The sequence below is a fragment of the Eschrichtius robustus genome, chromosome 2, assembly GCF_028021215.1.
Source record: "Eschrichtius robustus isolate mEscRob2 chromosome 2, mEscRob2.pri, whole genome shotgun sequence".
Lineage (NCBI taxonomy): Eukaryota > Metazoa > Chordata > Mammalia > Artiodactyla > Eschrichtiidae > Eschrichtius > Eschrichtius robustus.
This window is the reverse complement of record NC_090825.1, coordinates 168,081,512-168,101,750: the sequence shown is the minus strand read 5'-3', so window position 1 is coordinate 168,101,750 and position 20,239 is coordinate 168,081,512. Positions and strand designations below refer to the sequence as shown.

Below are 20,239 nucleotides of genomic sequence, written 5' to 3'. Positions count from 1 at the left end.
TGAAGTTGAAGATAAATCAGTAGAAATTACCCAATCTGAAGAAAAAGGAGAAAAAAAGAATGAAAAGAAACAGAGCCTCAGGGACCTGTAAAGATGATAGCAAAAGGTCTAACATCTATGCAACTCGAATCCCACAAAGAGAAGAGAGAGAGAATAGAAAAAAAATTTTTTTCAAAGAAGTAATGGCAGAAAACTTACCAAATTTGGTGAAAGACATAATTTATAGATGTAAGAACTTCAGCAAATGCCCAGCAGCATAAATACAAAGAAAAACATATCTACACCCTACACAAACCACTGAAAAGCAAACGTAAAGAGAGGCTCTTTAAGGCAGCCAGAGAAAAGAACATAACTATTTTTTTCTCTTTAGAATTCATACAGTGGATTAAAGCAAAAATTAAAACACTGTCTTATGGAGTTTAATATATTTAGATGTATTACATTCATAGGACAACTGTAACAGAGACGCTGCTGTTTGGGGGAGGGTGGATAAATGGACCTATATGCTTACAAGTTTTCTACATTTTACATTAAGTTACATAATATTAATTCCAAGCAGCCCATGGTAAGTTAAGAGTGTATATGGTAATCCTTAAAGCAACCTCTAAGAAATAATGAAAAAAAGTATGGTTAAAAAAGGCCAACAGATACCAGAAAATGGAATTCTAGAAAACATTCAAATAATCCAAAAGAAGACAGAAGGGGAAAAGAGGAATAAAATACAGAGGATAAAAGAAAGGAAATAATAAAATAGTAGACTTAAATCCAACCATATCAATAATTGCATTAAATGTTAACGGACTAGACACTCCATTTAGAAGGCAGAGATTTCCAGACTGGATAGAAAAGCAAGGCCCAACTACATGCTCGACACAAAAGACATCCTTCAACTCCCAGACAGGTTGAAAGTAAATGGATGAAAAAAGATATATCATGCAAAGACTACGCATAAGGAGAATGAGGTGGCTATTTCAATATGTGATAAAAATAGATTAAGACAAAGCACCAGGGGAAAAAAGGAACCCTTTATAATGAAAAAAAGGTCACTGCATCAGGATGACACAACAATCATGAATGTGTAGGCACCTGACAGAGCTTCAAAACACATGAAGTTAAACTTGACAGAATTAAGGAGGATATGGACAATTCTGCAATCATAGGAGAAGATTTTAACACCCCTCTCTCAGCAACTGGTAGAGCTTACAAACAAACAAAAACCATAAAAATAGATGACCAGTCCTGTAACAAACTGTAATGGAAAAAGAATATATACATGTATACTGAATCACTCTGCTGTACATTAGAAACTAACACAATATTGTAAATCAACTATACCTTACATTTTAAAAAAAGGAAAAAAGGGGAACTCCCTGGCAGTTGAGTGGTTAGGACTGGGCACTTTCACTGCCGCGGCCTGGGTTCAATCCCTGATCGGGGCACTAAGATCCCGCAAGCTGCATGGCATGGCCAAAGGGAAGAAAAAATAGACAATCAGAACAACCACCTTGACCTAACTGGCATTTACAGAACGTTACACCCAACAACGGCAAATAGACATTCTTCTCAAGTGTACAAAGTATGTTCACCAACAAAGACCATAAAACGAGTCTCAATAAATCTAAAAGGACCGAAAACATACAAAATATGTCCTCTAATAACAGTAGATTTAATTAGAAATCAGCATTATAAAATACCTAGGGGGAAAAAAAAGTATCTCAAAATGAAACAATATACTTCAAATAATCCAGGTTCAACAGAGCATTCACAAGGAAAACTGGAAAATATCTCAAAATGAATGACAATGAAGATACAACATATCAAAATGTATGGAATGCAGCTAAAGCAGCACCTCAAAAGAAATGCATAGCTTTAAACACTCATATTAGAAAAGAAGATCCAAGATCAATGACCTAAGGTTATATCTTAGGAAGTCAGAAACAGAAGAGCAAAGTGGGAGGAAGGAAATAATGAAGAGCAGAAATCAGTGAAATAGGAAACAAACAGGAGAGAAAATTAACACAGCCAAAACCTGGCTCGTGGAAAAGATCGACAAAATTGATAAACGCAGAGAACACAGACCACCAACACCAGCAATGAAAGGGGGGGAATCCCATGACAGGCCTTGCAGATAGAAATGTTACAGGTTAATCCCTGCCCTCAAGGAGCTCTGGCGCCAGTGATACATACCAGTAGGCCCATGGAGAAGTGAAAAACTAGGGAATGGGTAAGGTGGGGACAGAGGTGCAGCCTAGAACGTGAAGGAAGGCTATACATTGCCCTCACTTAGACACAAAAATTCTCTATTCAATCACAAAGTCAATTTTTTGCTTTTTAAATCCTCATTTACACCAATGTAAACCAGTCTGTTGAGTCTAACGTGCAAAACGTATGGTTTACCACTTGCTGGGGGGCGGGGGAGCACACTAAGTGCAGCCAGGCTGTGGGTCTGGACTTCCTCCTGCCATGGCGGGGACCCACTGAGGCTGGCTGATGCCAATGTCACCATCAGTGCTTTGCACTAGGAAGATGGCAGGAGCAGTCACATGGAAACCTGTGGGAGTGTGTGGTGCTCTATTTTGTCTTTGTTGGGAGGTGGAGTGGCACTGGGGGCAGACGATAGAGCAGAGAACCCAGCAGGTGGGCCTGAGCTGAAGTAAAGGGGCACAGAAAGGGACAGAGGAATGACAGCTGTTCAGGACACAGCCCGCCCTGACTTGGGCTCACTGGACTGCTGGATGTGACACCTCGCTTCGTGGGACAAGCCTCTGTAGGGATCGGCAGTAACGGTCACCTTGCTATGCAGTAACGAGGCTTGGCCTTCGAGCCAGCCCCTGGGGAATCACCTGGCCTTGCACAGCCCTCATTCGTCAGGCTTAGCACTCACAGCCTGAGTGATGGAGGCCCTGACTCGGTCCACGGAGGGTGGGGGATGGGAAGGGCTGCCTTCACACACGCAGAGCATGCACACGGGCAGCACCAGAAGGCAGCCTTTCCGGGGTCACTCACCTTTGAAGGTAAGGAAGGGTTTTTCGTGAATGGGTCTGAGGTAAATGGGTCGTTCTTTGTCTGTTTCTTAAAGAAGTCGTCGGGGGCAGAGCCATGGAATGGGTCGCTTTCTTTGAAAGGATCCCCTCCGAATGGATCTAGGTGTTTTGGAAAGAAGAAAAAAAATGCCCCATGAATAAACATTATGCCTAGTGAAAGAACCCAAATATAAAAGAACACACAACTGACTGACACTATTTACGTGAAAGTCTAGAAAAGGTAAAAACCATAGTGGCAGAAAGCAGGTCAGTGGTTGCCAGAGACCTGAGGGGGTAGGGGGTGGGGGAGACCAGGGAACCTTTTGGGATAATGGCAACGTTCTCTCTCTCACACAACTATACACATTTGTCAAAACTTGTCCAGTTCTGCACTTAAAATGGGTGAGTTCTGTTGTGTGTTAATTATACCTCTCAATAACACTTGATTTAAAAATAATATGAACAAACAAATAATAGGAGTAAATCCATAAGGACAGAAAGCAGGGGCTGGAGAGTGGGACTAGGGAGACTGCTCATGGGGACAGGGCCTCCTTTTGGGGTGATGGAAATGTTCTGGAGCTACACAGAGGTGGTGGGTGCACAACACAGTGAATGAACTAAACGCCACTGAAATGTGGTTAATCTGTGTTATGTGAATTTGTTAATTTTGTGTTATGTGAATTTCACCTCAATAGAAAAAACGAATACAAGGGAAAAAATTAGATAAATAGGCAGCATGATCCCAACACCACGCCCAGGGTGCGTTCATTCTCCTCGAATGTGGGGTGTGGGCCTGGTGACTAGGGGAGGGGCAAGCCACCATCACCAGCAGGGAACAAGATGCTAGGCTTCTATGCAATGCGATGCTGTCCTTCCCAGTCCACTCCCTGGTATGTGTGGGCAGAAGTGCCACCGCATGTGGGTACCAACGGGACACCCTGATGCCGCCACAGGTGACACAAGCAGGCACAAGTGTCCAAACAGTGGCCTAGCTATCAGGGGCTTCTTTTCTAGTTCTAGTTCTCATCATGCTGTGCGACTGGAAAGAAGGGGCAGCAGACTGGAGGAAGGGAGGGACAATGGAGGTTCCTTCAGAAACTGACCTGGCAAAGGAGGCTGCAAGGTGTTTCCCCATTTCCCTCAACCTGAACTAGGAATGGGAATATTCTGAGGGCCAGTCCACAAAATGTTTCTTTTAACAAAGGCTTTTTTTTTTTTTTACCTGTTGAAGCCGTCTGTTGTTCGGCAAAGGGGTCGCTCTGGAACGGGTCACCTGGATTTAGAGGAGAGAGGACCGTTCAGGTCTATGGTAGAAATGAACTTGGCAGAGCAAAGCAGGGAAGCAGGGACAGCCACTGACTCAGGCAGTTTGTCATGGCGAGGACAACTAAGATAAAACGAAAAGTATTGCTGGCTGCTCAACACGGGCCTAAGTCAAGGAAAATGCAGGGCAAGCCTGGATTCGCTGTCTTTCTACACAGCGCTTTACTCTCCCGTCTCACCCCCGCCCCTCCCCGTCACTTCCCAGGGCTCCAAGAACCTGGGACCCCGAGCTGCCCCATCCTCAGACGCAAGGTACATCTGAGCTGCGGGAGCTGCCTGACTCATCTCTCAGAACTAAGGTGCTTCCACTCCAAATCTGAAACTGGAAAGGCACTCCCTCTGCCCTCTCCCTGCCCTGGCATTTTTCTCAGAAAAGTACAGATAGCCTTCTTGGAAATACTGTTTTGCTCTGCAAAAAATGAAGAAACTTGGAAATCTTGTTTCTAGAATTCTTCTTAGTTATTCTTGACTCGTGTGTGGATCTGGATGAACTCCCCACGTTAAGACCTTAGATGTTTACGTGGGGATCTGCTGTTTACTAGGTGATTCCATAATCACTGCCACATCTGATTATCTTATCAATCCAGAGAGGTGGATGGGAACGGAAGCATGCAGAGTCTCGGGGCCAAGCAAGCCGCCCTTGAACGTGGATGTCTCTTGGTGAGCCTGGAGCTCTTCCCACCCCCTCCCCTCAACACCATAGCTCTTTAGATAACCAGGTGAGGTGAAAAACTCAAGAGGCCCATTAGGCTCAAAGAATTTCTTTCCTCCTAACTGTTCTAGTCACTGGACAACCCTAGGGTGCACAAAACAGCCTTTCAATGATAAAGTGGGCGCCAAATGAGATACCTTTGAAGGGATCGGCTCCTTTAAATGGGTCAGATTTGAAGGGGTCTTCTGCCTGAAAAGGATCCGGATGCAATTCTTGGGCGTTGTTGCTAAATAACAAGGCTTTATTTTTGAAAGGATCGTCCTATAATTTTGTGAAGAGACAGGACAGGTATTTAATTATTTCAGACTTAAAGCAAAGTACAGAATTCTATACTTAACTGGTATATTTTCCCTCTAAGTGATGTGACCCTAAAGAGAGTAATTTTTTTTTAAAACCAAAGAAGATGGACTTTAGTTAATGATACCATGTCGACAATGGTTCATTAGTTATGATAAATGTACCGTACAAGATGTTAATAATAGGAGAAGCTGGGTGTGGGGTACGTGGGAACTTTCTGTACCATCTCTGTAACTTTTCTATAAGTCTTCTAAAATTAAAAAGTTTATTTAAAAATCATTGAGTGGAAGCAACCCAAGCGCCCACTGATGGATGAATGAATAAGCGAAATGTGGTATGTACATACAATGGAATATTATTCAGCCTTAAAAAGGAAATTCTGACACATGCAACACAGATGAACCCTGAACACATTATGCTAGGTGAAAGAAGCCAGTCACAAGAAGACAAATATTGTGTAATTCTACTTATATGAAGTCCCTAGAAACATCAAATTCATAGACAGAAAGCAGAATAGTGGGTGCCAGGGGCGGGGGGAGGGAGGATGGGGAGATGGTGTTTAATGGGTATGAAAACGTTCTGGAGCTTAGTAGTACAATGTGAATATACTTAACACCACTGAACTGTACAGTGAAAAATGGTTAAGACGGTAAATTCTACGTTATGTGTCTTTTACCACAATTAAATAAAAAAAAAAAAAAAAAAGAAAACCGAGTCAGAAAAAAAGTCATGTTTTCGGAAATGTCAGAAAGAAAATGTAACGAGCCACCAACAACTGCAGCCAGAGAGGCCTTGTTCAAAGGTATGCCTCCCTCAAACACCTTCTCAGAGCGTGTCACCTATGTGGGCATTTTAAAAAATGCCGTTTCCACACCAAGAAACATGCTGGCTATTTACATCCTGAGAGGAAATGAGTGCTTATGCAGTTAGAACTACTAGAGCATACGCCACACTTTGCATTTTTTTAAAAAAGTGCTTATTTCTAGAAACAAACAAGAATATTTAAATCAGAAGGGAAAAAAACTTGCTTTTGAAGAGCAAGTTTTTATAGTGGAAAATGACCTGAAAGGGCTGGGGAGAGGCTTCACAGTACACGTAGGGACGGTGTACTTGGTTTAGAAATACTGAGATATTTTGGTTAATGAAGACACACCCTCAGTGAAAACATGAAGGTTTCACTATGATACTAAGAAGCACAACATCCTCACTGAGTCTGGCAAATGTGTCAGCATCCTCGGGGCTGGCAAACTCAGCCATTATTCCAACTGACCAAAACCAAATGATTGAAGAGCTGGGCTTCCGTGAAAATACAGGGCAATGACGTCAAAGGTGCCAAAGGAAGATTCCTGACGAGGCTCCTACCACCCTGGGCCAGTTGACTTCAGGGAGCAGGACGGATCTCAGAGGTACCAGGCTAACAGGAAGCCCAAGGCTTCGGAAGGACTGACCAACACCCCTGCCCTCTGATGAATACGGAATGATTTTCCTTACCTGAGAAAGATTATCTGCAGCCTCCAACCACAGGGTTTCCCAAGGTGGGGAAAATAAGCCAGTTCTTAGGCAAGTAAGTACCGATGTCTGCAAGCACCGTGTCTGGCAGCAGGGCAAGGACTCAGTGAGGACGTCGTACTGCTAACTACTGTGGCATGCCCGCGTCAGCAAGCACCCAGTGGGGTTCTGAGACACAGATCAACGTGACGGACAAGTCCTAATCTAAGGAAGCCAGGAGGCTGGTGTGGAAAATAAACCTCTCGCGCTGCAGCGGGGGAAGGAACGTATCTGTTCCAGAAGAACAGAGAGAGATGATGTATGAGGTGGATAAAGTAGTGAGTTAAGAATGACGACCTGGCCTTGGAGTGGAAGCTTCTATTTAGTTTTTCATTAGCACTGATGTACAAACTGGTTGTGTTGTTTTGTTTTTGCTTTTATAATGTTTTCAACTGCCACTTGGAAGACTGACAAATAACAGTGGACAATGGCAGAGAAGAGACTGATCCTGGGGGGTCTGGCCCGCAATCCCCTGAGCGGAAAGTCAAGTCTGCAAGCTCTCTCTCAGGAGCAACTGTCTGCCTGAGGCAGCAACCGCTCCCTCCCCTTCAAAGGAGAAGCCTAAGAAGACCCCGGCAGGATTCATGTGGTTAGGGTAACCACAGGTGGTTTGGATTCCATTTCACAGATCCAGAGCAGAAAACTACATTTCCCCTGGTGCAGAGAGGCCGTAAACTCCACCATCCACTGACCTCCTCCTGCCAATGAGCACGGAGCCACCTGCCCACTTGGGAGATCCAAGTGCAGCAGCCAAGCACGGGGTGAACGGTCCCACCTGTGGCAGAGGAAGCAGAGGGAGAACACCTCGAACAATGAGTTCTGCTCTTAATTACTGCACTTCTCGGGAAACAGACACGACAACTCTGAAAGGGCATCTAGGTGACATTCTGTGACATTCCTTCCCTTTAGATGGGGGCAAGGCAGTGGTGCGCTGGTGAACCAGCGCTCTGGGGGAGAAAAAAAAAAATAGCCCTGATTGTTAGCCTCTGCCAATTCCCATGGTGTAGCTACTCCCACCATGGTTGACGTCCAGTTACCAAAGGCTGAATAACATCTTACAAAATTCCTATTTAATAATCGGCTCTGGAGAGTCAATAAAACTGGCTCCAGAACTCCAGGGGCTGGATGTGACAGACAAGCCCATCTTTCATGATGAGTTCTCGGCGAGACTAAAGTCTGGGATGATTTATTACCTTCTCTCTAGCAGACCGGTTGGCTGAGTGCTGACTCCAAGGACAAGAGGCTAGTATTCTCATCAGTGGATGAAAGATAAGAAATAAATATGGCTTTAAGAATCCTGCTGTCTTGGACAAAGTAAAATCATGTGAGCCTAACACTAAACTTAGTAACTTTAGTAAAACCGTCCAGACTTAGAAAGTTCTAGACGCACCTCTTTGGTTACACTTGTCCTCAAGAAACTAAATCCCTCACTTTCATCCCCCTCAAGGAGAACTAAGAGAGGTCCCTCTCCTCCGGAGCAGTCCTGAAATGTCCAGGAGTAAACAAAAAGCCCTCTTCAAAGTGTTTATTAAGAAATGGAAACGAACCAAAAAGTGCTTTAAAAACTGTATTTGTACAACAAGATAAAAATCATTTTTCTCTCAAACACTGGTTTTGAGTTTCTACGTAACATATGTGACATCGACGTTTCAAGATGAATTGACTATCATGTAAACTTTGCCTGCTAATGAGATGAATAAAAATAAAGGTAAAAAAATCTGTGGGGGGAGGGAAGTCCCATGCTGCTTTCAAACTGCCACTTCACTGTCAACTTTTTATCCCAGGAAACCAATCTTATCAAAGCCCGCGAGAGGGTTTAAAAGTGAGCTGTTCCATGAACTAAGACGGAACAGGGCAAGCCAGGAGCCGTGTGAGGGCACCAGTGACAGACGGAAGAATAAGAGCAGGGCTATGAAGCTGAAACGCACACTCTGAGACAGACAGCCAAGCAGGAAATTCTGCCTCACGCGGTTCATGAAGAAGGAACGTTCACAGTCTCTATTTAGACGGTAAAGCTGACAAAGCTGACAATGGGCTGGGCCCAAGAGCGGATACGTTTACAATTCCCTGAGGAAAGGAATATGTGAATGGCAGAGGGAGGCAGTGACGGCCAGAGACGGGAGACAGATGAGAACACCAACAGCGGCTTCTGCGCCATCCGGGGGAGGAGGCATAAGCGTCCCCATAAATCCTTGGGACTGAGTACTTGGCTACTGAGAAAAGAAACGTGTCAAGAAATGCACAGAAAGAGCCGAGTCTCACATGAAGGGAGACAGAGAGGCTGAATTATTACAAGGAGGGGAAGGAATCCATGAGGCAAACAGGGCCAGGAGCAGGAGCCTGGGAGACAGAGATGGCAGTGCAGGGCGCGCGGTGAAAGGCTTTGGGAGCAGAGCACAACGAAACCACTGAGACCAACAGCGTCCCATTGGCTCCCGCAACCACACAGAGATGCACAAAGACGCACAAAGACGCTCTTGTCAGCCAGAATAAACTGCAAACGGCACACGCCAGGGCTCAGGGCTGCTACGGCCGACTCTGGCAGGAACAAAGGACAAAGTAACACTGCTGGATGTCAGCAGCCTGAGGGCCTGCAGAAACCTAAGAGGCCAATGGCCCCTCGGGCCTTCACCAGCACACCCAGGGTCATGAGGTTTGAACCCAAGGGCCAAAGTCTCAAACGTAATAACCAAGATTTCAGGAGAAAGGCCAATTCGTAGGTGACATAGCAACACCCCAGGAGGGCTGTCATTGTTCTTGATCTTTACCTAGACGTGTGATTTTCAAGGTGCTCCTTGTAGGAACACAGAAACACACACACACACATTCCTCCAGCCTCCCGATTAGTCGTATGTGGTGTTTCACAACGTGTGAGAGTTGATCCAATTTTGGTTAAGTTTGGGAAGCCCTCCAAATTTGGGTGATCAGCCCACGGAGATGGAGGTCTTTACAAACTGGTCTTAGAAAGGATTCAGGCCTATCCTTGGCTTTGTCCCAGATGCCAGGATGGAGTGTGGCCCCGGACACCAGGCTGCAGGGCTGGTGGGGACACGCAAAGCAGCAGCGAAAACAAGAAACACCCTGCACTTGAACAGAATCAAGGCTGGCAAGTGCTGGATCAAGCGGGCAGGGCCTTCTCTGATCCCAATGTGGGGCCTGATCCCGGGACCTTTACATTTACATTTATTCGACCTTTACCATGGCTCCAAAACCGCCCCTCTCTGTCAGGGAGACGCCCTCGCTCAGCTCTGCTAAGTTGGTCAGGCTGGCGCCGTGGGCCCCGTCGAGCACCTCGTCATACTGCTCCAGACTCCTCTGGGCTTCCTGGTGGCTTTCATGCAGCTGGGAAAGCTTGCTTCTTGCCTGTACGATAAAGACATCGTCGGCATCAAGTAGCGTTTAGGAAAAAAGTATTAGGCAACACATTTTTTCTCCTAACATCCAACCCTGGACGATTCACACTGGTTAACTGAATTACCCATCTACGGAGTAGACAATCCCTGTTGCCATTGTTTACGAGATGCGAGACCGCTTGTAAACCAAGATGAGACCCTTCTGCTGCCCCAGGCGGTCCCTGAGAAAGGCAAGTGTTCAGACATTTGGTGACTCAGAACAAACTGAAATGGGACAAAATCCAGATTCACAATCTATTCAAAGTGATATTCTGCGGTCACTTTCCTTTGTGGGATTTTATTACCCCATTTGCTCCTCCTTGTTCCTGGAGAAGGCACGTGAGGCCAGGGCAAGGAAGGCAATCTGTGACGTCAGACAGACCCCAGCTTTATCTTAACTGTCTCGTACGCACTGGCGATCTAACCTCTCTGTTTCCTCTTCTCCAAGATGGAGCACTGGAAATGATGGGTAAAACCCCTCTTGTGGTGTCCAGCAGGGTGGGCCTTAATAAGCAGCAGCTATCATTTTTAATATCATTATCATTATCACTAACATACATTTATGTCTTGGCTCCTATCTATGTTTTATAAACTCCAAAGGCTGGGAGGGAAAAGGCATAAGATAACCCTACAGGTATTAATTAACAATAAAGCACAATATATAGTATTAAATTCCTGAGATTTGAGTTTGTGATCAACTTTTGCCTGTAAACTGGCAAAAAGAGCAAAGAGATCAAGTCAGTCAAAAGAAAGGAAGCACGAACATGCATTTAGATATTGCCAAGGTCAAACAAACATCACCCTCACTCTGTAGGTGGGACACCCGAGGGCCAGGAAGGAGGCCTTTGGCTGTTACATACGGGGGAGCAGGAAAAGAGCTCTCCCTCTGCTGGTGGGCAGCAGCCACAGGCCTCGAGGCCTTCACCCCAGAGCGGGACAGGGAGGGGTGCCTGGACAGGGGTCCATGTGGGGCGATGCTGAGAGGATGGGGCCTCCTCGGTGTGCTGGTCTTCGAACTATCAATACGTGGGGACAGAGGGGTGCTGGAAGGTGTCTTGGACTCTGTCCCTCCTGCTTGTACAAGGACCAAGGCTGGGGAGAGCATGTCCTGAACCCAAGGCTCTCTCCAAATGAGTTAACTTAATGTCCTCACCCAGACCCCGCCCGCTCCTCAAAAATGATGTGCGCTCAGGCGGGGAAGTGGCAGGCCGGTGAGGCAAAGCAGACACCACCAGGCCAAAGTCAACACGATGGTGGAACACACGCTGGGAGGGTTCTCAGCACTTCACCTTCAGGCTGAATGAAGGCTTCCAAGAAGAAAGGGAGGTGGGTGAGAGCAAAGGCAACAACTACTGCGGCGCAGACACCTGGGACCACCGGTCGCACACCCCTCTGTGACTGCTCTGCTCGTGGCAGCCACCCCGCTTGGCAGGAGACCCCAGAAGCCCCTGCCCACAGTCAGTGGTGGCAGGCCCCGCCCCACCCCCTCGGAGATACCTGGTTGATTTCGTCTTGCGTGGATTTCAGGGACTTGATGATGGTTTCCAGTTGAACTTTCCCAGCCTGAATGCTCTGCTCCAGCTGCGTCTCCTCCTGCTGCAGTCGGTTCAGCTCAGATTTGGCCCGGTTCAGGTCATCTTCTTGGGACTTGAGGTCGGATTCCTGAGACTGGATCTGCGTCTTCAATGAGGAAATCTGAAATGAGATGAAACACAACTTCGAGGAAGAATTCTGGCTCACGTTCTTGAAACAAGCTGACCCAGGGAAGAGGACACCAGCCTGAAAGCCAGACGCCTGGCTTCCTTTACAGGGACCCCTCTCCACACCTGGGACAAGCATAGGCAATCTGTCTGTCCCCTGGGGCTGAACGTCCCCACAAGCGGCCTCAGACGGGGATGTAAGGGTTTTACAGTCTGCTGAAGCTGCAGCCTCCCTGGTTTGTAACAAGCAGCTAAGACAGCAGGGGAGGGGAGACACGTGCCCACACCGTGCTGTGGGGCATGGGTCGGGGGTGTGTGCACACACGGGTTCACGCTTATACATGTGACATGGCGGATGAGACTGAGGTCAGGCCACAAATGCTTGGACGCTTTTCCACACGATACGTTCAACTACTCTATTAAACCAGTAGACGTCTCAGCCTTGAGCTGAGATGGTCATGGTGAGCTCAGGGAAGTCCGTAAGAAGCCTCTTTCCCCTGCTGGGCTCAGCGGGGAGAGGCGGGATGATGACTTACCATCTGGGTCTCGTCCTGGCACTTCTGCCTGACGTCGCTCAGCATGTCTCGGAGCTTGGACTTTTGCTGATCCATTTCGTCTAGGCGGTCTTGGGCGTCCTGTTTCTGAGCTTCCAGCTCTTGCAAACTGCTTGTTTCCCGGTCTAAATCATTTTGCAATTCCTAGGGGAGGGTGGCATGAATTTACTCGAGACTTGTTCACATGGGGCACGTCCAAGCTAACACTGTCACAGCCTGGGCTGGAGCCCCCAAGATGTCCTACAAAACCGCACACTCCACAGGAAATACCACACACATCTCAGTGTGGCGGCCCCAGCTGAATCTCTCACTAAGTCCCTCAGCAAATATTTACTGATGGCCTAAGGGAGGCCAGGCACCAGGAGAGGGGCTGGGTTCCTGGCAAGAAGAGCTCTCCAGTGACATGTGGTCATCAGTGGGGCGGGAAGGGCATCACCCAGACACAAATGAACTGAGACAAACATGGGACAGCCTGGGTCAGACTGTCCGTCAGAGTCACGGGGACATGGGGAGATCATACTGACGCTGCACAGGTGCACAAGAGCTCAAGGAAGTGCCACTTCGATGGACCCAAAGGACGAGCAGGTGGTAGCCAGGAAAAGCACCAGGAATGTGAAGAGTGGATGGGGCCGCAGAGGACCCCTAAGAGAAGGGGGTGTCGTGCTCCAGCTGGATCAAAGGAAAGCGGGCCGAGAGCACCAGAGGCCGTGCCCCACAGGCCATGCCAGAGACGGCACTGGCTTCTGCAGCGAGAAGCCCCTGCGGACATCCAAAATGGGAGCAGGACATGATGATTCTCAGCTGCTACAGCTCCTCCACGTGGGCTGTATCTAACGCGATGGCCAGGGCGGGTGTCTTCAGACTCGACTGTTAGACCTCTAGGGAAAGGATCCTAGAGGGGGATGGCGCAAGTGAAAACGTGCAATGTTTGTGATGGCAAAATCTGTCAACAATGCAAATCTCCACAGGCGGAGTTGGCTGGACCTACAGCACAGCCCACCCTGAGGGACACTCCACCTCGTACCCGAGTTATAATGTGAAATGAACGAGGCACGCAGCAGAGCACACGTGTGAGGCACAGTGGCATCTGTGCAATCAGGAAGGGGGGAATATGCACAGACGTCTCTCCTTACACACACACACACACACACACACACACACACACACACACACACAGGACCTTTCTGGAAGGCTTCATGGGAGCTGATGGACTACACCTCTGGGGATACAGGGAAGGGCAGGAGGCATCCATATTCAACCAGGTGAATGTCTTATGGGATGTCTTATCTACCTGTAAGATAGATAACTAAAGCAGGGATGGGATGGGAGGGAAGAGTATGGCCTATGGGGCTGACAGTGGGGAGGGGACTCAAGCTGGGGCCGATGGAGAGGTGATGGCAGCCTGGGTGAGGTTGTGGCCGTGGGTATCAAAGGAAGGGGCGGACTTGAGGGGACTGTTGGGCGGTCAGGGAGGACAGGAGTGGTGAGGCCAACGCCCAGGGCTGGCTGGGGCTGCTGGTGGCTGACGTCATTTCAGAAGAAAACTCGAAGGAGGTGCAGGGTCTCCCTCTCCCTGCTTTGAGGACAAAAAATCACGGCTCTCTCTCTCCTCTCTCAACAACCAAAACACACCTCTGAGCTGTTCTGGGGGGCCAGGTTCTCTGCTCCCCGGTCTCCTTGTCCCCGACCTTTAAGAACAGATCTCAAGTCCGACAAGTTTGGGAGAGCTAACAATGAATGTTTGATAGGAAGCTAATGGCAGAGTAGGGAACGTGGGTTTGCCACATCTGAGGGAAGGACAAGTGATGGGGGAGGGGGAGACGAAGGAGGAAGGAGGGTCAGGCCCACCGTAGCCATGGAAAAGCCCACGGGAAGACGACCCGCCAGCTTCTGGTTAGGAAGAACGCTGGGGTCAAAGTGGGGGAGGTGTCTGAGCAAAGAGAAGACAGAAAAAACCCAGACAACCTACAGACTCAGAGCAATCCCCACTGGAACGCCAGCCAGCTTCTGACAAGCAGATTCCAAAATTTATAAGGAAATGAAAGGGATCCAGAATAGCCAAAACAGTCTACGGCCATACCACGCTGAATGGGCCCGATCTCACCAGAATAGCCAAAACAAATCTTGAAAAATACGAGGTTGGAGGACTCACACTTTCCGATTTCAAAACTTACTACAAAGCAACAGTAATCAAGACAGTGTGATACTGGCATAAGGAAAGACAGAAATCAGTGGGATAGAACTGAGAGTTCAGAAATAAATCCACATGTCTATGACTGATTTTTGAAAACGGTGCCAAGACCATTCAGTGGGGGAAAGATTAGTCTCTTCAAGAAATGGTTCTGGGACAACTGGTCCTCCACATGCAAAACAATGAAGTTGGACCCCTACTTCACACATTATGTAAAAATTCACTCAAAATGGATCAAAGACCTAAATGTAACAGCTAAAACTATAAAACTCTTAGAAGAAAATGTGTGGTAAATCTTTGTGACCTTGGATTTGGCAATGGGTTCTTGGATATGATACCAAAAGCAAAAGCAAAAAAACGGAATAAATAACTGGAAAATTTTAAACTTCTGTGCTTCAGGGAATTCCCTGGCAGTCCAGTGGTTAGGACTCCTCACTTTCATTGCTGAGGGCCCGGGTACAACCATCAAGAAAGTGAAAAGACAACCCAAAGATGGGGATATAATATTTGCAAATCATTTATCTGATAAGGGAATTTATCTAGAAAATATATTGGGCTTCCTGATGGCGCAGTGGTTGGGAATCCACCTGCCAATGCAGTGGACACGGGTTCGGGTCCTGGTCCGGGAGGATCCCACATGTCGCGGAGCAAGTCCGTGGGCCACAACTACTGAGCCTGTGCTCTAGAGCCCACGAGCTGCAACTGCTGAAGCCCACGCACCTAGAGCCCGTGCTCCACAACAAGAGAAGCCACCGCAACGAGAAGCCCACGCACCACAATGAAGAGTAGCCCCTGCTCGCCGCAACTAGAGAGGCCACACACGGCAACAAAGACCCAACACAGACAAAAATAAATTAATTAAATAAATAAATTAAAAAAAAAAAAGAACTCTTACAACTCAGCTATAAAAAGACAAATAACCCAATTTAAAAATGGGCAAAGGATCTGAATTAGCTTTTCTCCAGAGAAAATACACAAATGGCCAATAAGTACGTGAAAAGATGCTCATCAACATTAGGGACAGCATCAATGAGATACCATTCCATACCCACTAGGAAGGCTATAATAAAAAATGGAAAATATCAAGTGTTGGCGAGGATGTGGAGAAAGTGAGAATGAAAAATGGTACAGCCACTTTGGAAAACAGTCTGGCAATTCCTCAAAGGGTTAAACATACAGTTACCATGTGACCCGCAATTTCACTCCTAAATGTATATATATACACACACACCTAAGAGAAGTGAAATCATATGTCCACACAAAAACTTGCACATTAATATTCACAGTGGCATTACTTGCAATAGCTAGAAAGTAGAAAAACACAAACAACCATCAACTAATGAAGCAATGAATAAAACAGCCATACACTGAAGCATTATTCAGTCATAAAAAGGAATGAAGCACTGACACATGCAACAACATGAATGAACCTTGAAAACTACACTGAGTGAAAAGAGGCCAGACTCAAAAGGCCACACAGTATGTGATCTCATTGATATGAAATATCCAGAACAGGAAAATCCAGAGAAAAGAATGTAGATTAGTGGTTGCCAAGGGCTGGGGAAGGACTGGGGATCGCTAATGGGTAGGGGGTTTCTCTTTGGAGTGATGAAAATGTTCTGTAATTGACTGGGGCGATGGCTGTACAACTCTGTGCATATACTAAAACCCACTGAATTATACACTTTAAATGGATGAATTGTACAGTATGTGAATTACATCTCAGTGAAGCTGTTGTTACAAAAACGAAATGAAACAGTAAACCAGGCAAAGATGCCACAGGTTCTCACTAAGACAGTAGCCATGGAAATGGAGAGATCCCCAGGGCAGGAGGGGGAAGGGGAGGCCTGAGGGGGCTGAAGCTGAAGCTCCCACTGCTTAAAACCAAACATAAACTAACCTGAGGACCAAGGCCTGCTACTCGACGCTGGGCCCTGACCTGCAGCCTGTGCTGGCAGGCATGGCACATGATCTCCCGGCCAAACCCATCTGGGAAAAGGCAGCAGGAACCAAAATCAAACCTGGTTTTCACAGGGGAACTTTAAAATATATATAGTGTTCTGTCCCTGACCAAGGAGCTGCCATCACACTGCAGCAGAGGCCTGTCCTGGTTTGGAGTACACGTGATGCTCCCATGGAACAGGGGCTGGCCTGGCTGGGCCCCCTCCAGCTCTGAGGGGCCATCGGGGCGCCGGGCCCCCTCCAGCTCTGAGGGGCCATCGGGGCGCCGGGCCCCCTCCAGCTCTGAGGGGCCATCGGGGCGCCGGGCACCCTCCAGCTCTGAGGGGCCATCGGGGCGCCGGGCACCCTCCAGCTCTGAGGGGCCATCGGGGCCCACACGGACCCCAGCATCTCAAAGGCTGCAGGAGTGCACTGTCAGAGCCCAGCAGCGAGGGTTTCGGGCGGCCTTGCTGAGCCTGCCGCAGACCAGAGGGGAAAGCACCTCCAGACATCACAGCAACCCAATGGCTTTCTTAGAATTGCCCAGGACCAGGTGCTAGAGACCAGGTGACTGGTTTCCCTGGAGCCAAAGGACATCACAGCACCCAGATCCCCAGCTTTGGGAAGGCAAACCAGAGCTCGTGCAGAGTGACCCAGACACAACGGGAGGGAGAACTGCCCAGGGACCCATGTGGCCAGCCGGGCCAGGGCCAAGGTGAAAGGGAAGACGAGGCCAGCGCCACCACACCAAACAGCTGAAAGGATGGGGGTGAGGTGATACGGGTGACAGGGAACTGTGTCTGAGGGGTCAGTTTTAGGACATGGGTGGAAATCAGAGGGCTGAGGTGAGAATAAAATGACAGGATGAACATACAAACACCCAGAAAAAGACAGTCACTTCACCTGTGGTCATATAAATGATGCAACTCATTTGAGCAAAAAAACAAAAACAAAAACAAAACCAAAGCACGATAATAGAGGCAGGCAGGCTGTTCCCTGCCTTCTGATCCAAAACATTCCTGGGGACCACCTAAGGCCCAACCCCCGATGCCAACATGTACAGAGTGAGAAGCCAGGAAAGAAGAGCCTGGACACTGCACAGTGTGAACCAGTGAGAGTCCCAAAGCATCCACCCTACCCCACCTGCAGACGGCAGCTACGACAGATGACATTTCCCGCAGCCGGCGGGCAGGCACTGTGTGCCATCCATCCACTGGGTACCTCATGGAATCCTACAGCCCCTGTGCGGACAGGCTCAGGGGAGGGGGAAAGAGGGCCGCCCAGCACCCCATGAGCCTGACTGAGTCAGGTGCTGCTTCCCCTGGCCTGGCTCAGGTCACTGCCCTAGGAGGTGGCCCAGAAAGAACCAGCCTCTCAGGCGGTGCGCACGGCGGCCAGATGCTGCTCTTGGCGCTGACCCTCACTGCCAGGTGGGAAGACGCAGGCCGGGAGGCTGAGCCACCCACCCACAGGCCCCCAGCCGAGCCGTGGGGGCTGCAGCGCTGACTGCTCAGCCTCGCTCCTCCTTCCCCGGCTCTGAGCTCAGAGCACTCGAAGCCCCACGCGGAGACTGTCAGGCCCAGCGGCACAGCTCAGCCACGCTCTCAGAGCCCTACAGACAACTCGAGTCTCCTCACGACGGCAGAGCCGTCTCTATTCCTTCAGACCTGAGACATCTCGGAACCGATGTCTCTTCAAGGGTGCAGCTCCCAGGCACTGACCACTTCGCTTCTGGCACAGCCTCCCTCTGCCCAGACGACGAGTGAGCGCTGAGCACATGCCAGACCCCATGCTCCAGCCCAGCGCCCAGGAGAGCAGACCACTCACTACCAACGTCACGCGAGGCCTAGAGATGTTAAGTAACTTGCCCAAGGTCACACAGCTGCTAAGGAGAGCCAGGTTTGAGCCCCAGCAGTCAGACCCCCAGTGTCACCACCACCCACAAGGAGACTCTCCAAGCAGGACTGTCCTGAGAACAGGTTAGAGGTCACTGTCTGAACCTCAAAACTTCAGGCTGAGTGAAAGAAACCAAACACAAAAAGCCAAATGTTGTATGATCCCCTTTATATGAAATGCCCAGAACAGACAAACACATAGAGACAGAAAGTGGATTCATGGCTGTCAGGGGCTGGGAGGGGGAATGGGGAGAGACGGCTAATGAGGACGGGGTCTCCTTTTGGGGTGATGGAGATGTTCTGGAACTAGACAGAGGTGGTGGTTAAGCAACACACTGATCACGCTAAACACCACTGAACTGTACACTTTAGAATAGATTTTACGTTACATGAATTGTATATCTCAATTTTTAAAAAATCCACTGTCTATGGCATAGAAAACTAAAAAAAAAAAAAAATCACTTGGAAGCCCTCAAAAGCTCAAGTTTCCAATGAGTGCATCGGTGCCCCCCTTTGCCCTGCTCCACCATCACTGCTGGGAACTCCCTGCACTGCGTTTGACACAAGGTTGATCCCACCAAAACCAGCCACGTGCTTACCTGTACTTCATTGGTTTTCTGTCTGATTGCCTCTTCCTTTTCTCTAATGTCTTGTTCCAGTGAGTATTTCTCTCTGTGTTTAAAAATAGTTGATGAAAGCACAGATAGAGTGAATGAGTTGACCGTTCCTCCAATATCCCAACTTCTCAAGACCCAATCCCATCCATCCCACAGAAACCCACCCGGGCTGACCCCACTCAGTGGGGGCAGAAGTATAGGAACGCCCCCAGTGACCATCTGCCCTACCTGACCTCCTCCCCTACAAGTGTGGGTCGAACCTGTGGATGCCATGAGGCTTTTGCCTCCAACATGGCCGTGCAAGCCTTTTAAAGCAGAGAATGTCAAAGCAATGCCCAGGGTGAGAAGGGCTGGACGTGCCCCTGCTGACTTTGAAGATGGAGGGGTCACGAGAGAGGAGGCACCGGGCAGCCTCTCAGAGCAGAATGAGCCCCTGGCCACACAGCACGGAAAGCAGACCCCAGACCCCCAACTTTGAGGAACTCGATTCAGATCCCCACCTACTTGGACAACACCTTGAATTCGACCTTGTGAGGCCCTGAGCAAGAAGCCCAGTTAAGCCCATCTGGACTCCTGGTCTACAGAGCTGTGCACTAATAAGTTTGTGCTGTTTTAAGCCATTCCATACACAGCAAGAGAAAATGAATACATTCTCTAAATCCTATGTGCACTCGCTCATGAATGGTGAGCAACAACTGCTCAGAAGACTGAGTGCTGAAGACACGAGGACACACGGAGAGAGGCCCTGCCTTCACGGAGCTCACAGGCCAGTGAGAGAGACAGGCGACAAATCAACACACAAAGGCACACAACCTAAGTACCACGAAGGGAAATCCAATGGGATAAGGAAAGGGGGTGTGCAGTGTCCTGCATAGGACGACCAGGGAAGGACTCTGAGAACATGGCCTATGAATAGAATATATGATGGAAAAACATTCTAGGCGATGGGAACAGGAAGGCATAGCTCGGCTGGGGGAGCCACGGTGAGGAGTTTGGAGTGATGTAAAGTTGGGTGAGGAGTCCAGAGGGCTGGCAGCAAGACGCGG

The 20,239-nt window shown here is 48.5% G+C and overlaps 1 protein-coding gene across 11 annotated transcripts in view; it reads right to left on the bottom strand.

The window, feature by feature from the left end:
* Nucleotides 1–20,239, bottom strand: part of EPS15L1 (epidermal growth factor receptor pathway substrate 15 like 1) — a 101,468-nt gene that overhangs the window by 30,384 nt on the left and 50,845 nt on the right. For 9 of the 11 annotated variants that reach the window (XM_068536792.1, XM_068536793.1, XM_068536794.1 and 6 more), the window contains 7 exons: nt 19,176–19,248; nt 12,532–12,693; nt 11,793–11,990; nt 10,102–10,266; nt 5,196–5,319; nt 4,246–4,296; nt 3,007–3,143 (listed from right to left, as the gene is read on the bottom strand). In XM_068536792.1, the coding sequence (XP_068392893.1) occupies nt 3,007–3,143; nt 4,246–4,296; nt 5,196–5,319; nt 10,102–10,266; nt 11,793–11,990; nt 12,532–12,693; nt 19,176–19,248 (910 nt within the window). The remainder of the gene's footprint in view (nt 1–3,006; nt 3,144–4,245; nt 4,297–5,195; nt 5,320–10,101; nt 10,267–11,792; nt 11,991–12,531; nt 12,694–19,175; nt 19,249–20,239) is intronic. The other 2 variants (XM_068536795.1, XM_068536797.1) reach the window with 1 other exon arrangement.